Source organism: Hermetia illucens, chromosome 4, assembly GCF_905115235.1.
Source record: "Hermetia illucens chromosome 4, iHerIll2.2.curated.20191125, whole genome shotgun sequence".
In the NCBI taxonomy this organism is placed as follows: Eukaryota; Metazoa; Arthropoda; class Insecta; order Diptera; family Stratiomyidae; genus Hermetia; species Hermetia illucens.
Window position 1 is genome coordinate 69056930 of NC_051852.1, and position 23884 is coordinate 69080813.

The following is a 23884-nucleotide window of genomic DNA, read 5'->3' on the forward strand; positions in this document are numbered from 1 at the left end:
TTGGCCCGCCTGTGGATAGGGTCTTTGCATGAATGTTGAACATAAACATGTCTCGTTAAGGATGCCATTGCAATCCCAATGCCTTAACTCGATCTTCCTTGTTGAAATTAAGTGGGTGTGCTGATCCCCGGTGATGCTCTGGTATGGCTTCCAACACTTCGTCTAGCCTCGAGTTCCATTTGCGCAGTTCAACCCACCCATTCTAAGCAGATGGGTTAATTCCGTGTAGAGGCTTAGCGCCTCCTCGACAGTGTCTGTTCCGGTTATTAGGTGGTCAACATAAAAATATATTGCTGGATTTGGAAATCAATCTTGCTCGTTCATGGCCAAGTGGTACAGTGTTCTGGTGGCCTGGAACGGAGCGTTTGCGGTAACGAATGTAATTGTCTTTAACCGGTAATGACGAATTACATCTGCTTCGTTTGGGCGCCACACGATCCGTTGGAGATCTGCACTCTTGCTTCGGACTCGTATTTGTCGGTACATTTTTGCCACATCTGCTATTAGCACGACGGGATACAAACGCCATCGCAAAAGAAGTGTGATGATCAAACTTTGTATGGTTGGTCTTGTCATCAACAAGTCATTCAAAGATTTCCCAGATGCAGTTTTTGCTGATACATTGAAGACCACTCGTACCTTAGTCGTTCTGAGGGATTCCTTGATATGGTAATATGACGGTAAACTCATTTCATCCTTTGGTATTTTCTCCATGTGTCCGCAATCTAGGTAATCTTGCAAGCATTCATTGTACTCTCGAAGCAATTTTGGGTTTTTGAGCATCCTCTTCTCGTGCGCTTCGTACTTCAGATTCGCAGCCTTACTCGATGGTGCCCGATGTATCCTTGGGTCAGCTTTGAGTGGGAGCTGCACTTCGAATCGTCCATCTTCCAATCGTTTCGTGGTCGCTTGATAGTGCGCTTCACATTCCTTTTCTTCCTTACTAAGCATCCCTCTGGAAACTACCTCTTCCTGAATCCAGAATTTTTCAAGTCTTTTGTCCAAATCGTTGGTATTGACAAAACTGATGCTAATATTATCTGCTTGTGGGGTTGCTATCAGATCAGAGAGAATCCATCCGATCTTCTTTTTCTGTGTTGTTGGGGTTCCGTGAATAATTCCGTCCAATAGAATATCCCCGTATATATCTGCTCCAAGGAGAACATCGATTCTGCCCTTAATTCTATAATCTGGATCAGCTAGGACTGCGAGGGTCAACCCAATATCACCATCATTGCGAGTCGTCGCAGAAGGAAGAGGCTTCGTGATTGTATCAATGATTAATGCGATGGTACCTATTTCACCATTTGAGCATTTTTCCGTCGTGGTTATTGATACTTGTCCTCTACATTTCCTGGTTGCACTTCCAATTCCGGATATGATCACTGAGGCACGCTCTCGTTTCAGCCCCAATAAATTTGCAGCGTATTCTGTAATGAAGGAATTCTGGGAGCCTTGGTCTATTAGCGCGCGCAGTTTGCTGAAGTCGCTGTTGACATTGCGCAGCTCAATTATTGCGGTTGTCAATAGCACCGTCCACATGTTCTCCCGATTCACGAGATTGCTCTGGGACTGGTCAGAATGGTTCGGGTTTGACTTTTTCGGAGCATCAGACTTGTCCGTAGTCGTAGAATGCAGCATAGAATGGTATTTTTTTCCGCAAGTTTTACACGCTGCCTTTGATGTGCATTCGTACACTTGATGCGCACGCATGCAGTTGAAGCACAAGTTGCTTGCTTTAACGACTTCTCTCCGCTTGTCTATGGTGTAGCCTTGTAAAGAAAGTGCAGAAACACACTTGTCTTGCAGATTACTCACTAAGGAAGCTATCTCAACACCTGGTAGCTAGGGATAAAATGCACTACCAAAAATGAGAAGAAGGAGAAATTTAAGGTCCGGTACGGATAACCGGCGGGAGTCGTCTGACTTGTGACTGGGTCGGGCTCTCGTTATGGACAGCACGGCGTCGAAACCGCTAGTCGTGGGGCGGTTCGACGTCTAGGCGCCACGACGACCAGGAGCAGAGCTCTGCCTGCTGCAGCTGTTTCGCCACAATCTGTGGCGACCACATTAGCAGGTTCGCGTAGAAAGCGGATGAAATGGACTGAAGAAATGAACCTCGTCATCATCCGCTCCTACTACGAAATAACGGCGGGGGCGGGTACAACATCTCACCACCCCTTGTTGCACCAGAGATTCGTCGCGCGTTTTCCGCAATTCGCGCACGTGACTGTGCAGCGAGTCGCAGACCAGTACCGCTTTATTACTCGCAGTGACACAATCCCGGCCACCATCAGGGAGCGTATTCGACTTGAAGTCATCGGGGAAACTGGTGACCGAGAGTCGATGGGGGCAGAGGCGGCAGAATCAACAATACCACGCCGCACTGCAGACAACAGGTTCAGTACTCGCCGAAGCACTCTTCTCCACCGTCCACCTGAGGTTTCCGCTGAGGTTCGGGACGAATTCCAAAGAGCGTGTATAGAATTCTCGGATATGGATCCTTTGCATAGACCAGGTATTCCCAGGCTCTATGTATCTCCAGCAACTCCGGGAATTCTATCTCAAATCAATGATGAGATTGCATCTCGACTGTGTGCTGATATGTCGCTGCTGCAACTACAATCACTTGTGTATTGTGGTGCAGTTGCGGCTATCAGATTGCACGGTCAGAAGATTCGCTTTCGTGTTATTGGTTTGAGTGACAAAAGGGATCCACCATGGAAAATTCGTCTGGAACGTCGGCGGGACTCACTAAGGCAGACTGATTCAGATCAGCACTGGCAATGCCAGCCGACAGGTGAGAAATAAAGTGCAGAGGGTTTACTGGAACTATGCCATCCCCTGTGAGACACCCGTAGTTGAAATTCTGCACACTAAAACAGAAACTTTCTGTCATATGCAGTCGGTTAAGACGGTATGGCGAAAGTTATTCCAGACGTGTCCAGAATGCAACATACGCGAGGAACCAGCGGAGCTTTTTCCGATCTCTCAACGAATCCTAACTGAGACACACAGTTCCCGGTGACGGAAGCGAAAGAGTATTGGGGTGGACTTTGGGGGTTACCTGCCCAGCATGCTGAGCATGCTGAGTGGATCACCGCCGAAGGCACCCGCCATGCCAATACACCTGGCATGAATTTCGCGGATGTTACCGAAGAGGAAGTTCGACGAGCTATAAACATCTCGAAGAACTGGAGGGGCCCAGGTCTGGATCGGGTGCAGAATTTCTGGAAATTGACCAGCGTACACAGTCGGTTGGCACGCAGTATAAATGAGATCATGAGTCGAACGGAGGAATTTCCACCTTTCCTCACTGCGGGGATTACCTACCTTATCCCTAAGAAGGACACGGTGTAGGACCCCGCAGACATAAGACCGATCACTTGCTTACCAACCCTCTACAAATTCATCACGTCCATTATTAGTGGAAAGATCAATGCGCACCTCGAGACCAACAACATTCTGTCCGAGGAACAGAAGGGCTGCCGAGTTGGGTCAAGGGGTTGCAAAGAGCAACTCATTATCGACTCGGTAGTTGTAGGACAAGCAACTAGAGGCCAAAGTTGCTATATCGATTATGCCAAGGCTTTTGATAGCGCTCCGCATACCTGGCTAATCGACATCCTACATCTGTATCGCATTGATCCAAAACTAATAAAGTTTTTGGCGACAGTCATGGAAGGGTGCCATACCACCTTATCGGTGCGTACATCTGAGGGTGCTAATACCTCAGAGCCCATCCGTATACGGAGGGGTATCTTCCAGGGGGATTCGTTGAGTCCCCTTTGGTTTTTTATGACACTGAACCCCCTTTCATGGCTGCTGAATGATGCTAGAGGGCATGGTTTTGCAATAAAATATGGCCTACGTGCTAAGTGCGAACTGACACACTTGATGTACCTAGATGACATCAAGCTGTATGCTGGTATTGACAACCATCTTAGAAGTCTCTTGCGAAAAATAGACATGTGCAGCCGTGATATTCGGGTGGAGTTTGGATTAGACAAATGTCGATCTAAGCCATCCGCAAAGGACATCACGAGCCGCATGCCGGACATAGCATTGGTGACCTCCACATCGAAACTATGACCGAGACAGACTTCTACAAGTACCTAGGAATTCTACAAGGATGCCATGCTCGAGTTGGCGATCTGCAGGAAGCTCTGCTGTCCGAATTCCTGCGCCGTGTAAAGCTGGTGCTGAAATCACATCTCTCGGGGAAGAATAAAATAAGCGCGTTGAATGTATTCGCTATCCCTTCACTGGCTTATCCATTCGGAATATTGCCGCGGACGAACATTGACCTGGAAAACGTCCAGCGGCGGATACGGATGTCCAAATTCCGAATGCATCACCCAAAGTCTGCCGTGGAGCGGATGAACCTGCCTCGTGACATCGGAGGTAGGGGCGTGGTTGACGTGGCGACACAACATCATCGCCAAGTCGACTCGCTGCGCGCTTATTTTTACAGCAAAGAGCAGGCGAGTTCCTTGCATGCGGCTGTCTGTAAGGTAGATTGTGGACTGACTCCACTTAACTTGAAGGATCGATCCTTCAATCCTCTGAGTGGGGTGAAGGCGGACCAAGAGCGGATCGATGAATGGAAGTCGAAGGCAATGCCCGGTAAACACGTGAATTGTCTTTGGCAGCCATTTGTCGATTTGCATCTGTCGAATAGATGGCTGTGTGCTGGGGAGCTCTTTGCTGAGACGGAGGGGTTCATGTGTGCCATTCAGGATGGCGTAGTCGCCACCCGAGCTTATAAAAAGCTCATCATGAAAGAACGGGTGGAAAACGACCAGTGTAGAATGTGTGGTTGGGCGTTAGAGACGTTGGACCATCTCATTTCTGTACTGTTATGGCACCGGTGCAATACATCACCAGGCATAATGCTGTATGTAAGGTTATCCATCAAAACCTTGCATATAAGCATGGGCTGTTCACGGGAACATGTCCGGTTTACCAATATGAGCCGCAAGCAGTACTTGATAGGCAAGTTCTGACTGATCGCCATATCGCACACAACAAGCCTTACGTACTGTTAGTTGACAAGACGGGTCGCTCCGCGTATATTATGATGTTGCTATCCCCCATAATAGCAACATTGAACGGAAATACGTGGAGAAGAAGGTGAACTATGAGCCATTGGCTCGGAAATCAAAGAAATTTGGCGTCTCGAGCATGTGGTTGTAGTTCCTATAATACTGTCAGCTACAGGTATTGTACCTAAATCCCTGACGGCTTCCCTTGATGTCCTGGGACTTTCGCACAGTCTGGTTCAAACCATGCCGAAGTACACCATTCTGCATACGTGCTCGATGTTGCGGGGAGTACTCGACGGATTCTCCCACTGACCTACCATCGGCCACCACCACCAGTGCCCCTTTAGTTTTTAAGTAAGTAGGATCGTCCGAGCCTAAATGCTTGGCACTTAGTGCCAGTATTAGGTAAAATCCGGCATCTGAGATTGTGATAACTCGGAAATAATAATCGTTGGCACACCAATCCATATTGGACCAGGGCCTTCAAGTGTGTTAGAGCACTTCATTCAAGACCGTAACGGTACACTACATAACACTGTAAGAGGCAATGTGGTCAGCATTACGCTCGCCCGAGATTATTACCCTGATTTGACTCAGGTACTCATTCACAGCTGAGTCGACTGGTATCCAACGACAAATCACGATACAAATCCCACTGTCGCCAGCGAGATTTGAACCACGACCTTCCGTACGACAGGCTTGTGCTCTAACCACTCAGCTATCCGGATACTTCGGCGTTTACCACAATTTTAATGTTCCAAAACTGGGCCAAAAGTGACTGGGCAATAATGCGGTTGTTGTCGTATCTCTTCGTCAAGAGATCCCAAGCTGCGAAATAGTTGGAATCCGACATATTAATATGCCTAATTTGCTGAGACGCTTCTCCCTTTACTGATGCCCGAAGATACTGTAGCTTCTGCACCCCAGACAGTCTCCCGTTGTCTGGGACAAGAGATTTGAAGAGGTCTCTGAACGAAATCCAAGCTGAGCAAGTTCCATCGAACGTTGGAACCTTAATCCGCTCCAGTCTGACCACATCTAGTTCTACTGATTGTAAGGTTCCATCCACTGAGTCGTTTGTGTGTCCCGCTCGTTTCCTGAACTCTGACAGCCTTTCCGCAAATTCGATGCTGTACACTTCGTATTCGGCCTCGGCTTCGTCGTATTCGTCAGATACTTCTGCAAACGCTCCTTGGTTTGAGCCAAGTTCTGTTTGATTGAGAAATGGTTGCCTTCGCATGCCTTCCATTTTCGATGGAGTACTTCCAATTTCGTTTGGAAGTAAAGCTCGCTATGTCGAGTCTTAGCATCCTTCTTGAAGTTCCATATGACCTTGAGGAACTCCTCCAGATTCTGCTTCTGGAGGACGGTGATGGCCGAATCCGTTCCGCTGCTGGTTGGCATCATGCTGCTCTAACGGTCAAATAATAATTACAAAATGACGTGCCATGTTGAACCTTGCAGATGGTTCCAATTATCAACGAAGTAGTATGTTAGAAATCCTAAGTCGGTCTTAACTTCCTTCGCAGTTGCGATGATCCACTTAACTGCGTCGACTCTAATACAGATATTCGCAACGTAGCATAGGACGGGTAATGGGACTAGTAAAAACCACGAATTAATTATGAGTAGCCTGGTTTATTCATTTCTTTCTAATTTATATACAAAATTATTTCTTAGTTTAAATGCTTAATCAACAAATTATAATTCTTTGCAAAAAGCTAAATTGCATATTCAACAAGAATTCTTGGTTGTAATTCTGTCGCCTTGACCGTGATGAGCTTCCGTCAGCGTTTTGTTCCCTATATTATTGCAGGCACAGTTAATATGGGCTTTCAAATGCCTATCTAGCGTATCAAGCCACCGTTGTTTCGGTCGACCTTTTTGTCGCTTACCATTGACTTCGATCTTCAGAGCAATCTTAGTAAGTGAATTCTCATTAACGCGAATTACGTAACCATAACATCGAAGACGCCTTCCTTGGACTCGAGATATTTAAATTGGGGTCAATGCTATCAGCCAATGGAGAACTGCGCAATGAAATTGTTTCTGTGTTCTTTGTCATCGACGTATCAGCGAACGTCTCAAATCTAAAATTTACGGCAATGTGGTCCACCCGCCGTTCTCTATAGTCCTGAGTGTTGGCCGACTATAAAAGACAATGAACGGCATCTTGCGGTAATGGAGACGAAGATGGCGTAACACGTTTTGATTACATCCGAAATGAGGATATCGGTCATCGATATGGGGTTACTCCGATCGTGGATAAACTCCAAGGAAGGCGTCTTCGATGTTATGGTCACGTAATTCGCGTTAATGAGAATTCACTTACTAAGATTGCTCTGAAGATCGAAGTCAATGGTAAGCGACAAAAAGGTCGACCGAAACAACGGTGGCTTGATACGCTAGATAGGCATTTGAAAGCCTCCAAATTACATCCAGACCAGGCATTTGATAAAATAAAATGACGAAACCGATCAGAACGAAGCAACCCCGCTTTTGAACGGGACAAAGGCTAAAGAAAAAGAAGAAGATGTGAGGCGCCACGAGTGCATGACAGCTCCGTGTCACACAGTTAAAAATTCCATTGACCGTTGGTTTCTAGAAAGCGATTTAAATAAATCATTGAATGAAAAGCTCTGTATTGATAATAGTCAACCTCATACGCTTCACACTCTGAGTTTAATATTATTAGCAAATGCGAAGAATTTAACCTACAACAGATACGAAAAAGAACTCGGGAGAAGTAAATTCTTCAGGAATGGAATTGTAATATTTCATTCGAATGTCAATTATTTTCGTTCATTATGACGTCAGCATCTTACTTGTGTGGCTTAGGATGCGGTAAATTCGCAGGAAATTGATAAGTTTGAACTGCTATAACTTTGACACTAATAGTCGGATTTCCATAAGATAGCATGTGTATACACGAGACAGTCCTCTATGTCGGTGCAAAATTTAGTATTCCTAGGGTGAACTTGAGGGGTCTTTTTCAGTCAATTTCAAAGTTGGCAATATACTATTAGTAAATTTATTTGATTAATTGATTTTTTCCGGATTTTTGGATGAGTCCTGTCTCACTTCAAGTGCATACATTTTGACTCCTCACTCGCGCACTTTGCAATTCACGACAAAAAATATATCAGGTACGGAAAGTACTAATCGAGACCTTCCATTTAATACCCTGCACCACAGTATATCTAATAGGTAGTGCCCACACTAAAATGCTCCGACTTGCGAATGTGTTGCAGAAGCTTATCTGTACACATCAGAGACGCTAAACAAGGACAAGGCATAATTTTCGTCAAATCGTATTGGTAAGAGAGAGAGATCGGTGAGCTTTTGCTATTCTGGTACTACTGCCGTGCTCACACATATGGCAAAAAGTAGTTTCACGTATTCACTTATATATTGGCAAAAACTTGCCGATTTCACCAATACATTTGTTTTACACAAAACCTTAAAAGGCAATTCCTAAAGGAAATAAATAACTACAGCACGGCGTCGAAACCGCTACTCGTGGGGCGGTTCAGCATTGCTCCGCCTGCTGCACCAGAGATTCGTTGAGCTCTACCCGCAACACGCGTACGTGACTATGCACCAGTGGGGCACCAGGGAACGTGTTCGACTTGAGGTCATCATAGAATCTGGTGAACAAGAGTCGAGGGGGGCAGAGGCGCCGGCATCAACAACACCACGCTCCACTGTATGCAACAGTTTCAGTACTCGCCAAACCACTTCTCTTCACCATCCGGCTGAAGTCTCCGATGAGGCTCGGGACGAATTCCAAAAACCGTGTAGAATTCTCGGAAATAGATCCTTTGAATTTACCAGGTAATCCCGGGGTCTATGCATCTCCAGTAACTCCAAGAATTCTATCTCAAATCAATGATGAGATTGAATTTCAATTGTGCGCTGATATATCGCTGCTAGAACTACAATCACTTGTATATTGTGGTGCAGTTATGGCTGTCAGATTGCACAGTCAGAAGATTCGCTTTCGCGTTATTGGTTTGAGTGACCAAAGAGACCCACCATGTAAAATTCGTCTGGAACGAGCGCAGAGGGTTTATAGGAACTATGCCAGTGAGACACCCGTATTGAAGTTCTGGATACATTAAAGCAGAAACTTTCTGTCGTATGAAGTCGGTTACGGCAGTATGACGAAAGTCACTCCAGAAGTATCCAAAATGCAACGTACGCGAGAAACCAGTGGAGTTTTTTCAGATCACTCAACGAATTCCATCAAAGTGTGCAGGCAGCGCAGTTTTCGGTGGCGAAAGCGAAAGAGTGGTGTGGACTTTAGAGGTTAGCCACCCAGCATGTTGAACATGCTGAGTGGATCACCGCCGAAGGCACCCACCATGTCACTACGCCTGGCATGAATTTTGGGGATTTTACCGAAGAGGAAGTTCGACGAGCCATAATAGCTCGAAGCACTGGAGGGGCCCAGGTCAGGATCGGGTGCAGAACTTCTAGTACAAAAAGTTCACCAGTCGGTTGGCGCACGGCATAAATCAGGTCATCAGTCGGCGGAGGAATTTCTACCCTTCCTCACTGCGGGGATTACCTACCTTACACGGTATCCAAAACCGATTACTTCCCTACCAATCCTCTACAAATTCACAACGCCCATTATTAGTAGAAGGGTCAATGCGCCCATCAAGGCCATCAACATTCTGTCCGAAGAGCAGAAGGGCGGCTAAGTTGATTCGAGGGGCTGCAAAGAGCAACTCATTATCGACTCGGTAGTTGTAGGACAAGCAGCTAGAGGCCAAAGAAACCTCTTTAATTGCTACATCAATTATACCAAGGTTTTGACAGCGTCCCGCATACCTGGCTAATCCATGTCCTACGTCTGTATCGCATTGATCCCAAAGTAATAAAATCATGGAAGGGTGGCATCTGAGCGTGCCTCAAAGTCTGACTCTCTCATTTCTGGCTGTACTGTTATGGCACCGGTGCAATACATCATCAGGCTAAATGCTGCATTTGAGGTGATTCATCAAAACCTTGCATACAAGCATGGGCTGATTACGGGAACATGTCCGGTTTACCAATATGAGCCGCAAGCATTACTTGATAGTTCTGCTTAAATCCCTTGATTCCTGGGACTCGCACACAGTCTGGTTCATGTAGAAGTACACCATTCTGCATACGTAGACGATGTTGCGGAGAATTCTCAATGCAACCTTAGATTACGAACAAAGCAACCGTACGATCAATGTAGAATCCTTGTCAACGGCTCTGAAGTAAGCTGCTGCACCGTATGCTTTCTCTGAGGCATCTGCGAAGACATGCAGCTGTATGATATTTGGAATGCCTAGGGCGAAAAGGTGCCTACGAATTGAAATTTTAGCGAGTTGTTCAAAGTGCTGTTAAAACTGTAACCAATATGTACGATTTTGTTAGGGTAATGTTGCCTCCTTATGCCCCAAGCGCTGGTATTCGTTCATGAACTGTACTTGTTGCTTAAGCTCAATGTTAAGATCTAACTTATGTTCCAAGGCATAGCATGTGCTGTGGGCCGTATTCCTGGAGCCGCCCAATAACTCAGGTTGTTTAGAGAAAGGGAGTTTTGCGTTGAATTGACCTGTGTATTCCCTTCTGTGAGTTTGGCTCAATTGGAGCTCACACCTCCTCTCATCCAAAGTCATTCGAGTTACCAGAATCGTTAAATCCTTTGAGTGAGACGGTCTGGGTCACTGGCGACTTTTATTCCGCACAAATTGAATTGTAAGAAATTGTTTCAGTGCCGAAGGCAGCAGTAACTTTGCCTGCCACAGTCGGACTAGGCAGATTATCCTACGCGCGGAGCGATGCTCGCAAGTTAATTTGGCCCACTGCCAGATTAGAATAGAAAATTTCGGCGTCAAGCAATATCTCGCCGGGTGAATGGAAGTGTGCCTGGGTTAATTTAGGGTTGCGAGGTATACTCCATATTAGAATGGATGTACTCACTGGTCTGTCAAGTTATTATTTGTTCTATCATATGGGCTTCAATGGAGGGTCGGAAATCACTGGTGCACAATTGTATGGTAAATTGTACGGCGCGAATTTTCAAGAGCTGTAGACACTTAGCTACATCTTCCTTGATGAAGTTCATTTGAGAACCTGAATCAAGGATTTGCCGGCAGTTGAAAAAGTTGCCATGCTGATCACTAAAGGTGATAATCGCAATTTAAAGAAGAACTGTCCTTACGCGGAAGCGGCTGACATTATTGGATAGTACAAAGTTCGATTGAGTTACACTAACTGTATTTGCGACGTTGTCCCAAAGGTTCGAGATTTTTGACGATGATTCGGCTTGTGGCACCTTGTTGCACTGTGTGCTCAATGACTGTTTTTCTAAATGAAGGAGCATGTTGGACTTTGAGTTACACAACAATTCCTTGCCTTGCAAGTCTTAAGTGTGTGTCCATGTCTTAGACAGTTTATACACAATTTCTTCCTTCGAATAATGTTGAGCCTCTTGTTAGGCGGGAGTTGCAATCTTGTTCTTGTGTTTGAATTCGAGGAAATGGATTGTAGTCCTCTAAAGTCTTGACATAGCTTCCTTACTAATAAGAAGAGGAGAATCGGATCCTAGTTATTCACAGCAAATTGCTGTTTGATGGCTGTCTGCCAAGAATGCTTTTGAATTGCACTGTCAATGTGATGGTAGGGTCCTGAGCCTGCTCGACAATAATGAAGTAATTATCGGTATCATAAATACTCAATGCGGTCAAGTCATTTGTAGTGGACCAGATGCTCTACCGATCCGTAACTGATACTGTCGAGTTTAGCCCCACATAATGACAACGTAAGATCACAAACCTTTTAACCTTTTAACACTAGAGCAGCAACCGAGAGAAACTGCCAACTATCTGTAGCAAAGGGAAGTAAACCCTCTCCCCCTAATATCGTCTCCATAGCTTTTACGCTTCGACCTGCAAATCAATTATGTAGCATATGTCGAAGTTTACCTTCATTTTACTTCTTGCATTTGTCAAATAGAAAATACATTTTAAGCCATTGATGCAGGCAGATTTCGCATCAACCTTACATCGCTATTATTGTAATTATTATAATTAATATGTGTGTGTAGGCGTTTGTTTTGTCCCACGTTGTCCCGGCAGGCTAACAATGTATGACACCAGATACCACCTACGATGACTGCTTGACACGGTTGGCTAGACTGTTGTCTATGTTGCCAGCATGACTACGAAAAATATGGGCTACTGGGCCTTATATTGATTTGAAAATTTTCATTATGATAAAGTGTTTGAGTAATAAGAAGTAAAATTCCTTTTGCATATTATCTGTCTTGTAACCATAAAAAGGTAGGCTTTTACCTAGGCTTTATTTTAGTGCTAAAGTCTTATTTCTGCTTGTTCCAGAAAAGTAATAATTTCTAGTAGGTGTTTGTTGATGGGTCTATCCCAGTTAAAATTATTTCTGATTTAGATATACTTAGTACATTTGAAGAGGATGTGATCTAAGATTCCTGCGCGTTGCATGTATTGCGACTGTCATTTCTTATAATTTTCATTTTTTGAGGCATGTTTTATTATAGGAGTGACCTGACATGATTCTGTTGGCAGTTTTTATCCGCGACACATTTCATGTGGATAGGTCTTTCGAAAGTTTCTTAAGTACATGGGGAAAATTATTGCAAAGAATTTCCCTTTAGAGCGAATGTCATTTTGATAGTTTGAGTTCCACTCCTCTGTTATTTGGTTGTCCACCAGAAGGTTTATGTCGATAGGTGTTAAGCGACAGTTCATAAGTGGGGCGCTGTTCTGGCCTTCAGTAACTGCCAGATGTGCACTTTCATTTAATTTGATGCCACTCCTTGCAGGGCACACCATTATGACTACCTCTTCGCAGTTCAGGTATCTGATGTTGTTGTGGATTTCATTGACCATTGTAGTGAAAGGTAGATTCTTTGTCCAGGAGACGGTACACATGTAAGGAGTCCGTAATTATGACCACTTTCTTGTGACCGTTTTCCAACGTATGTTTAGTGGCTAGCCAAACCGCTTGAAGTTCTGCTGATAACATTGGAATTTGGTTTAGTTTGTGTTGCCCGAACAGTTACAGCATGATCATTGGCCACTGCAGTGCTTACCTCGCCTCCTCTGACAGAGGCATCTGTGGCATATATTTCAAAGTTTCTAGATTTGTAGTTGCATATGGTGGCATTGATCTCGTTTGCTAACGCTGTTTTTGGAATGTTTCTGCCTGTCGCCTGAGTTACAATTACTTGTAGGTTAGGTGGAGGATTAAATTTTCTGGCAGCCTTCAGGAGGTCAAAAAGGTGAGAGAAACGTTTGTAAGTTGCAGAGAGGCCATTTTTAGCATCTGCATTCTTTTGGACATTCCGAAAGACTTGAGGTCGATTTATATCAATCTTTAGTTGCTAAAATCGTTATTCTGAGATGAGGCGGTAGTCATTTGCCAGAGCAAAGGTGTAAGCCCTAGGTATCTTTTTATTATTGTGGCTGCTATTTAGGTGATTTTGTTGTTTAGGTATCTGGGTGCTATTACAGTTGTGGCGGCCGCGCAATCAAGGATAGGTCGTATTAGAACTCTGAACAATTTAATACTATTTTCAGGAGGAAGGCCCCAAGAATGCTGTAAAATACTGTAAAACTTATCCACATTATCATTGCTTACTACGTAATATTTTCTCCCATATACTGTACATTCATATGTATCTAAAAGTGCAGGCCTACTAAATATATGTAAATTTTGTATAAATTAGGAAACATGAATTGAGAAATATATAATAATAATCGTTGGCGCAACAATCCATGTTGGATCAGGGCCTTGAAGTGTGTTAGAGTACTTCATTCAAGACCGTAACGGTACACCACAGTAGACTGTAGGAGGCAATGTGGTCAGCATTGCGCATGCCCGAGATTATTAGCCTGATTTGACTCAGGTACTCATTCACAGTTGAGTCGACTGGTATCCGACGTCAAATCACGATACAAATTCCACTGCCACCAGTGAGATTTGAACCGCGACCTTCCGTACGACAGCCTTGCGCTCTAACCGCTCAGCTATCCGGACAAGAAGAGAAATATATAGTTCGTCAGAATTATCAAAGGTTAACACGACGTGTTTAATTCTTGTGGAGTTTAAGCAATTGCTGCTCCCAGAATCACACTACGTGTTTAATTCTTGTGGAGTTTAAGCAATTGCTGCTCCCGAAGTCGGTTAGCATAGAGTTTGGCACTTTACCTGCTCCGACTTTCCATAAACTCATTTAGAGAGAAGGTAAGGTAAAGAGGCTGGGATCAGAGGAATTATCAGTGGACTGGTAACATCACAATGCTCAGTAGAGAAATTGATAACTCTAACAGCTTTTTAAGGTTTTGTGTGAAACAAAACCTTATTAGAATCGATTCGATGCCTGTCTGTCCGTCTGTCTGTCTGTCTGTCTGTCTGTCTGTCTGTCTGTCTGTCCTTCTGTCTGTCTGTCTGTCTGTCTGTCTGTCACAGCCGATTTATTCGGAAACGGCTGAACCGATTGTCACGAAAATTAGTAGGACTATGTGATCTGCCGTTCCCTTTACATGCAGCAACTGACGCCATTTTGTGTTAAGTTTAAAGGGGGGCTCCCCATACATGTGAAAGGAGGGTGCAAAATTTTTTTTCATAAAATATAGCCACGTGGGGTATCAAATGAAAGGTCTCAATTAGTACTTTTCGAAACTGGTTCAATATTTGATATTGGGTAAAACATAGGGGAGTGAGGACTCAAAATATGACCCCCAAAAAGTGTAACAGGTCTCGTTCTCAGAACCTATCCAACCCAAAAATCTGAAAAAAATCTCAGTAGTGCATCTCTACGAAATCTAGGCTTCAAAATATATCCGGTGCCGATATCTGCACAAATAAAGTTAATAATAGTATATTTCCACATTTTAGAAATTTACCCGGCACCCCCCTTATGTTCATCCCAGAAGTACAAAATTTGGCATGCGTATAACGAAGAAAGTAATGCACAATTTGGCCTAAGAAAGGAGAAAATCCAATTATTATTAACAAAGTTATAGGGGGTAAAGCTTTACAATTTTTTGTGAATTTCGTGCACTCTACAACCTGCATTACGTCATCATCACATCAATTCGTTAATACCACAACGAAGTAAGTTCGTATGAATTGGGTGGAAAAGGATTATTTTGTTTTAGTTTTTAGTAATTTGTTTGTGAATATCAATTATTCCAACGAGACATGTGTGTATGTAGGTATATAGTATATGCGTGCTAATGAACTTTGCGGGTAGGGCTAATTCAGATAGATATAAGAAGTAAATCGGAAATATGGGTACGATCAATTTATATACGTGCCTATATGTGTACAGTATTCGAAAATAGGCAGTTTGTTTGTTTAGGGTGAACGTAACACCTACGGCTGTAATATGTACGTATGTCTCGTAGTTTTGTAGCTGTATACGGGGAGAAAAATGTGCGTTGAAATTTCTTAGATAAGATGAACACAAAACCTTTATACCCGAAGCACGAGCTTCCGGTATTCCGACTTGTTTAGCCTTAGTGATGGTGTCAATTGTTTGATCTTTTAGTATTAAGGATAAGTTCATTGCCTTGCCTAGAAAGGTTGTCTTTTTGACTTGCTGTATGCTGACATTGCCAAGGTTCAAGGGATGTAGTGTGCTGCTATTTCTTTTTAGAGTAATGAATTTTTATTTGTCCGAATTTATATTTAGATTTAGGTCTTTACATTCGTTGATGAGGGATATTGTTTGGGCTTGAATGGAGGCTTCAGTTACCGAATTTGTTTTGCCACTATTTTGATAACAGACCACAACTGTGGAGGATTGAGATTTAGCCAAGTTTCATTAATGAAGGTCAACAGACCAGATATGTCAGGCGGGTTTAGCCCACGGTGCGGAGTTCTTTTTCCGTTTGTTAAGGACCAGAACGAATTCCGCATGAGTAAAATTCTGTTGAAGTGATGGTGATAGTAACTGGGATGTGAAATTGTTAGGAGTTGGATTTTTGTAGCTTGAGCTTAGAAAGTCTAGCTATTTCTGGTCATTTCCAGAGTCCCAACTCCGGTTGTTAGTTTGTTCCTGTTGAAAATTTTTAAAATTTTTTGTGCTCTTGAAGAATACATTTTCATTTTCAAAATCATTTTTATTTAAACCAAATGTTGAACATTAATAATATAGATCGATAAAAATGAATGAAAAAACAATCTTATAATCTAACAAGGAAAAATGGAATAAACGTTATGGCCACTGTGCATTATGTATAACAAAATATATAATTCATAACGACCGGAGGTCAAAGTAACACAGATAGCACTCCCGTAGGTGAGCACCGGTCTAACCAAAGTAAAATAGCAAATAATCTTAACCTTCTGGCTAAGATGTGGAGCATAAAAGAACCTTTGAGGAGACATGAATGCCTTGCGAACGCTTTCTAGCGCGACTTTAACGTGGTATCCAGCGCACTTTTATAGGGAATGCGCTCAGAACTATCCTCATTCGCCACAATGTGGAAATCTCTCCAATTCCTTTTCAAGTTCCTACTGGCGTACGCCAAGGAATTTCGAAACAGAATCGCCGTGTAGACTATCAGATCGTCAGCAAAGGCAACCAACGGCCTTTTAGGAGATTTATTAAACTCGAAAGAGTTGAGTCATTCGCCGGTAAATACTGCAAAAAGTGTAGGCGCAGTCACTGTCCCTTGCTGTAATCCATTCAGAACATGAAATTCTCTGCTAGTAGTGAGATTTCCGTCCGTAATGACAAAGCACTTGCCATACAGTACACTACACATCATCGCTACGAGGTGGCTGGGAAACTTATTCTTCAGGAGCCTGAAAATCAGTCCACCCAACCAGACGGTATCAAAGGCCTTCTCCATGTCCTACGCACTCACCATTGTTAATCCGCCAGCAAATATCAGATGTTACCTTCGTTATTGCATGTATTGTCGGATGTCCAGATCGAAATCCCAATTGCGCATTCGATAATAATTCCCTCTTCTTGATATGCCCGTTCAAGGCTTTCAATACCAAAACCTCAAACACCTTGCTGACTTGCTCTTCGGACTTCTTGAAGAATACCTTAGTGTCTTTTTGAACACTGAGTTCTTCCCAGATCTCGTCCCAGGATTTTTTCTTAGCCGCCTTCACCACTTGTAACCATTTCTTGTTTGCAACAGAGAAGGACATGAAGTTGCTATGATTGGCATTGCTGTGGTAAGCTTTCAGAGCTTTTAGGTGCAGGAGGCCTATTTCGTATTTCTGTTGAATTACAGTGGTGTTACTGTGAATGATTATTGGTTTATGACTGCTCTTAGAAATCGGTTGAGCCAGTGCGGTCCAGGACCAGGATATTGTATTGGAGTTAGTGAGGGTGACATCTGGGGCAGTTGCTCTTGTTTTGCCATTTGTTAACTGGTCTGGAGGCAATGGTAACGTTTGGATTAAGGTTGAGAGTCTTAGCGATAATGATGTCCATCTCGGTATCATAAGTTATTGGCCTTCCATTTATGCCTTTGTGAAACGCAAGGGCAACTCCGCCATAGGCATCCTCTCTGAATTTGTACATAAGGTTGAAACCTTTTAGGTAACGAGAATGATGGGACGAGTTAAAAGTGAAAATTTCCTGTAGAGATAGTATGTCATAGCCATGAGTATTCGCAAAGTATTCTATTTCAGACTTATTGTTAGCTAAACTTTGAATATTATATGGTAGGATGTTGACCGTTTCCAATTTCTATGAATGTTAAGTCGTTCGTGATGTTAAGTTTGTCCATCTGTTTTTTTATTTTTTGTATGTCTTCTGCAAAGACGGATCTTATATTTTTGAGGAGATGTTGTTCATGAGATTGAGAATTTGCGACAGGACTTTCTGATACTGGGATACAACGATGTAGGTTAATTGTTCGAAAACAGAATGGTTTGGCATAGGTAGTTCTTGATGGTCAGTTCTGGGGTTCGGGCGTGGATTTGATTTGACTGCAGAACTAAATTTTGTACTTCCTCTGATGGTTCTGTTGTTCTCATCTTGAAGATTCTTCGTCCTGTTGTTCGGACTTACTCTTTTCTCCAGGGAAGGGAAAGCAACATCACAGTCAACACCATAGTCCAATGAACCATAATAATTTTTTACTTTTTTGATAGCTTTCCTCATGGAGATATTTTTTATTACTGCCGCCTAAATGATCTCCAAATGTTCCACCCAGATGGTGCAATTGTGTGTGTTTTGTCGCATAGAGCACATTTTGTTCGCAAGAGTTTCCATCACACTGATCTTTAAGTCCACTGCATTTTAAGCATCTACTCGATTTCGTTTTGCAGTTCGTGGCAGTGTGGCCCAATCTACCACAAGCGAAACATTGTCGTGGTCTGTTCAAATAATGGTGAACCTCTACCCTAACGCTACCAATTGAAATATGTTTGGGGATCTCAGGTCCTACGAAGGTTAGTTTGACTGTTCGAGATGAAAGGAAGACACCTTTGCTTTCCTTAGATCTGAAATTCAGCCTTTGTACTTTCGTTACTTTTATCGTAGAGTTTATATCCTGTAGTATTTCTTCTTCTGAGAAATCAGTGTGAGAATCTCTTAAGGATATATATGCTTGCCCAATGTATTCAAGCGATTGTCGGATGCCAGGTTGTTCGCACAGAACGCTAACTTACAATAAACTTTTATCCTTGTAGGCCCATCTTCCTTGACCATAGTTACCTAGTCATTGAGATTAAGACGCCTCGTAAGCTTGTGAAAATTGAGGGGTTTGAAAACCTCAATTTTTCCTAGACAATTAATTTTGTCTATGTATGTCGTGGGGTTGCTTCTCTTCACACATACTGTGAACGTTTTACATTGAGTGTTCTCATTGTATTTGTACACTGGGGTTTTTTGCTCCATGGAAATTATATTTTGCTTCTCCATGGGAGAAAAAGTTTTACTTAGGTCCTGAGACTGGGCAACCTCAGAGAAAGCTTTGAGTTGGGCCGTGACTTTTAAAATTCGAGAAACCTTTGGATGTTTGATTGTGGGAGATTGAATTCGGGGTCTTGACAAGCTCCTCGATGCCCTTCTCCCTTTCCTGGTTAGGACATAGCCACCAATTTCGGTTGGGCTTTTGAACTGTGATCGTACAGGTGCTTCAGGAGATGCTGAAATTTGGGAGATGGACCGGTCTAAGTTTATTTTCCCTTTGCCCGGGGGTTCACCTTCCCTAACCTCCATAAGCTATCTTAACTAAGGCAGAAATGCCTGTTTACAGGGGAAAACACACACTAAAAAATACAGAAACAGGTTTCTACTTCAAAGTTTGATTGGATGTAAGAGCAGAAATAATACTTAAGCACTCACTTTCTGTTGGCAGAAACAGATTCACAGCCAAACAAGAACAAACAAGGCGGGAAACCGGAAGCTCCGCGTTTCAGGAATGAAACTCACTCACTACATGTCCGGGCGTTCACAGTTTCCACCTTCTCACCAAATTTCGTGTAAATCGGTATAGCCGTTTCTAAGAAAAGTGCATGTGACAGACAGACTGGCAGACGGACAGATAGACAGACGGACCCTGGATGTGAGAAATGCATTTATCTCGGCCAATTGGAACTTTATACGAAAGTCTCTGGCGAAGATTGGTGTTCCCACCTACCTCGCCGCTATTATAGATAGCTATTTGAAAGAGCGAACACTCTGGTATAATACCGATGATGGACCCAAAGAGTACGTTGTCTCCGCGGGTGTCCCACAGGGATCTGTACTGTGCCCACTACTGTAGAACATCATGTATAATGATGTACTCAACCTTCCGGCTCCGGAGGAGGCCACGGTGCTGGGTTACGCCGATGTTATAGCACTGGTTGTGGTCGCAAAGCATCTCGAGGATGCTGAGTTGTACTCAAGCGAAGCAATCAGTGTTGTTGAGGCTTGGTTAGAGAGTGCTGGACTGGCACTCGCGGAGAAATAGACGGAAGCGGTTCTCATCACTAAGCGCCGCAAAAGAAATTACGCCTGTATTAGAATCGGGAATCGTATCATCACTTCCAAGCCAGCCATCAAATACTTGGGGGTGATGATAGATGGAGGACTTAATTTGCACATAGAGCATACTTCTAAAAGAGCATCCATCATGAGTATTGCTCTCGCAATGGGAGGACCGCGGCATACGTGCAGGCTGCTCAAAACCAGGCTGGTGAGCTCTATCATGCTGTATACAGTCCCAGTTTGGGGAGAAGCACTGCAGGTTTTAGGCCATACACATAAACTGAGTGCGGTTTACAAAAGAACATCCCTAAGGGTGTGCTCTGCCTTCAGGACCATCTCAGACGATGCAGCGTTCGTCATCTCGGCAATGATGCCGATTGACATTCTGGCAACCGAAATGATGAACATTTATAACATCAGGTCCATCTCTCCCTTATCGCAGGTGAAAAAAGCCAAAAGGGAGAGAACCACAAGCAGATGGCAACAGTGCTTGGACCAGTCATAAAAGAGTCGTTGGACTTACAAGTTGATCCCTTCCATCGGGGAGTGGTTGGAGGGAAAGCATGGGGAGATCAATTATAATCTCACCCAGTTTCTCACCGGCCATGGAGGATACCGTCAGTACCTGTATAGGTTTAAATTGGACACCTTGCCTAATTGTCCAAATTGCGACTGGGTCCCAGAGGACCCAGTGCACGTTTTCTTCGAATGTCCTAGGTTCGTGGAAGAAAGGAAGAACATGATCCAGGAAAAACTGCGGAAAGCAGAAAAAGTGAGGAAGGCGCGGTTACGAACCCCGCGGGTAGAAGGAAGGAGACCTAACTAAAGTAAGCTAACTCCGCCCCGTGGTGTAATACCTAAAGGTTGTTGCACGGGGTAGGGGGGGGGGGGGGGAGTCAGGGGTGGTTTTAGTGGGTAAAAATCCCACACCCTGGTGTGCCCAGGGCAGAGTTTTTTAAAGATTTCCACCTCCTTAAGAAAAAAAAAAGACGGACAGATAGACAGACAACCGTGATAACACCCACTATGTTCAAGATGCGCGACAGCAGGAGGTACTTCAGGAACAAGAAAGGGATCTCCACCAACGCTAAAGACGATGAAGGATAAAGTACAGACAAGATCAATAAACGCCAAAAGTGAAGGAGCGTATAAAAGGAGTAACCCTGCCGGGGTTTATAGGGAGCAGAGTCCCGATCAGGAGGAATTACCATTTATCCAGCTTGTGGCAAAAATATTTGAGCTGGCCGAGTTCATCATGGACAAGCAAAACGCGCACCAAGCCATAAAGAATATGGTGAGGGCTATTAGAGTCCTCTTTAATAGATCGCAGAAGGAGGAATACTAAAGATACGCCGAACCCCGCTGCACGAACAGTGTCACAAGCGACCCAATTGACACCTAACCGTACTACCATCGAATCACGACGAAATAAATGAATACGTGAAAAAGAGGGGGATCCTTTAAATAATCAGCAGGCGCTTAAGAGAAAAAAGGCGGACAGGAAACTCTGAAAACCAGCACTAATATATCTGAAGGAGGAAAGCGTACAGCGAATGCAGCAAAGTCGACCAGCGTTGCAAAGCCCAAGACGAACGGAAACGATGGATGGGCTAAGGTTACACGCAAACGAACCAAAGGAAAAGCAAAAAAAGAAAGAAAATGTGAACCGAATCCGAAGAACCCAGAAAGGAAATCTCATGTTGGAGCTGAAAAGGTCAACCGTGGGCAAAACTGATGACCTTCGCACTCAGGTGAAAAACTCAGTTGAGGAGAATGCCGCAGTGCATGCCCAAAAACATGAGATCTACATACAATGTAAGGATCTCGATGAAGTGACATCGAAATTTTTACTGCTCTGAAGGAGCAATTCAAGTTGGAAGAACTTACAGAGGGGTCTGTTGTGAGTTTACGGAAAGCATATGGCGGTACTCAAACGGCCACAATACGAGTACCAGCGGAGGCAGCGCAGATGTTGTTGGCAGCCGGAAAAGTTCGGATTGGATGAGTTGTCTGCCGTTTAAGAGAACAGACTTCACTAAAGAGGTGCTTTAAATAACTCATGTTTAGGCACTTCACCAAGGTATGCACCAGCAGCATTGATCGATCTGATTGATGCAGAAGGTGTGGAAAGTAGAGCCATATTGTCAGGGAGTGCAATAGGGATACCAAATGCCTATTATGTGAGGGGAAGGAGGGACAGGATAACCGGCACATTGCCGGAAGTGGCCAGTGTCCGGAAATGAGGTTTATTCAATTAAGCCTGAATCATTGCAGGGTCGCTCAGAATTTACTTGAGCAGACCACGTTCGAATCTGAGATGGAAGTTGCCATCATAAGTGAACTGTATAGAAACCGTCACGGTGGCATATGGGTCACAGATTCGACTGGTGGAGCGGCGATATGGGCTTCCGGTCGACAGGCCATACAATGTACTGCAAATCAGGCAGCCAGTGGCTTTGTGTGGGCAAAAATAAGTGGTGTAGATGTATACTGTTGCCACGCCCCACCAAGTCTGACACTGTCTGAATCCGAAGAAATGCTTGATAATCTTGTCCTCGACGCAAGGGGACGAAGTCCAAAGGTGATTGCTGGTAATTTCAAGGCTTAGGCCTATGGCGCGGCAGGATTCGCAGCATTCGAAATTTATTTCGAATGGTGCGCATTCGAAATTTATTTCGAATGCTGTGAATGCGAACAAATAAATGGCGCGGAACTTTCCACTTTGTAGAGCTCGCCAGGGGAGTGGAGGACCAGCGAGGAAAGCGTGCCATGAGTTGGGGGCAGAAAGAACCACATGGAGACGGTTCGTTCTCTTCTGCCTTCAGCCTTAAACGGCGACGGATCGCTCGCGTTGTTCAAAAAGTGTTTCCATTATTCTTTCCTTTAGTAAATTAGTTTCGATTGTTTGAATATATTCTTTCCTTTCTTAGATTATTTTCGTTTGTTTACACAAAAATTTCAATTCGTAACGACGCCATTTGAAATTTGTGATTACTCCGTGCTCTGGTCTCATCGTGTTTTTTTTTCAAATAAATTGGAATTACACTCGGAAATCGTTAAGCAGACTAGTGCAATTGCACAGGCCCTTGAGTGGGGTAGCAGCGAATCAAATGCCAGGGGGCGCAGTTTATTAGAAGCTTTTGCGCAGGTGGACCTAGTTTTGGCCATGATCTGGGTGCACTCTCGAGGCTTTTAAATCCCTACCCAGTGTATCAAGCCACCGTTGTTTCGACCTGCCTTTTGGTCGTTTACCATCGACTTCGTTGTTCAGACCAATCTTAGCAAGTGAATCCTCGATATCGCGAATTACGTGACCATACCATCGAAGACGCCTCTCTCGCAATTTTTCCACGATCGGTGCAACCCCATAACGGTCGCGGATACCTTCATTTCGAATGTGATCAAAACATGTGACGCTACTAGTTCAACGTAACATCGTCGTCTCCATTACTGCAAGACGCTGTTCATTGTCTTTTATAGTGGACCAACACTCAGAACCATAGAAGGCGACAGGACGGATGACATCGCGGTAAATTTTAAATTTGAGACGTACGTTGATACTTCGATCGCAAAGAACACCAGTTGTGGAAAGCCATTTCATCCGGGTTGCGTTAATGCGTGGAACAATTTCATAACGCAGTTCTCCATTGGCTGATAGCGTTGACCCGAGGTATTTAATTCGCTCAGTTCTGGGCAGATCACTGCCGCTGACAGTGATTGTGCCTGTTTCATGGGATCGGTCGTCAAAAATTCAGTTTTATTTAAATCCAATCTGAGACCGTGTTACTTGAGGCGATCATTCCATATTTGGACAAGTTGCTTTTGATACATCCGCCATACTTCGAACTTTACTTTTCGGATCATGGTG

General features: G+C 44.0%; 1 protein-coding gene across 1 annotated transcript; it reads right to left on the reverse strand.

Moving 5' to 3' along the window:
* Nucleotides 1-306: 306 nt before the first annotated feature.
* Nucleotides 307-1542, reverse strand: LOC119653971. The gene has a single exon (XM_038059133.1). The coding sequence runs from the start codon at nucleotides 1540-1542 to the stop codon at nucleotides 307-309; it is 1236 nt and encodes a 411-aa protein (XP_037915061.1).
* Nucleotides 1543-23884: the final 22342 nt, after the last annotated feature.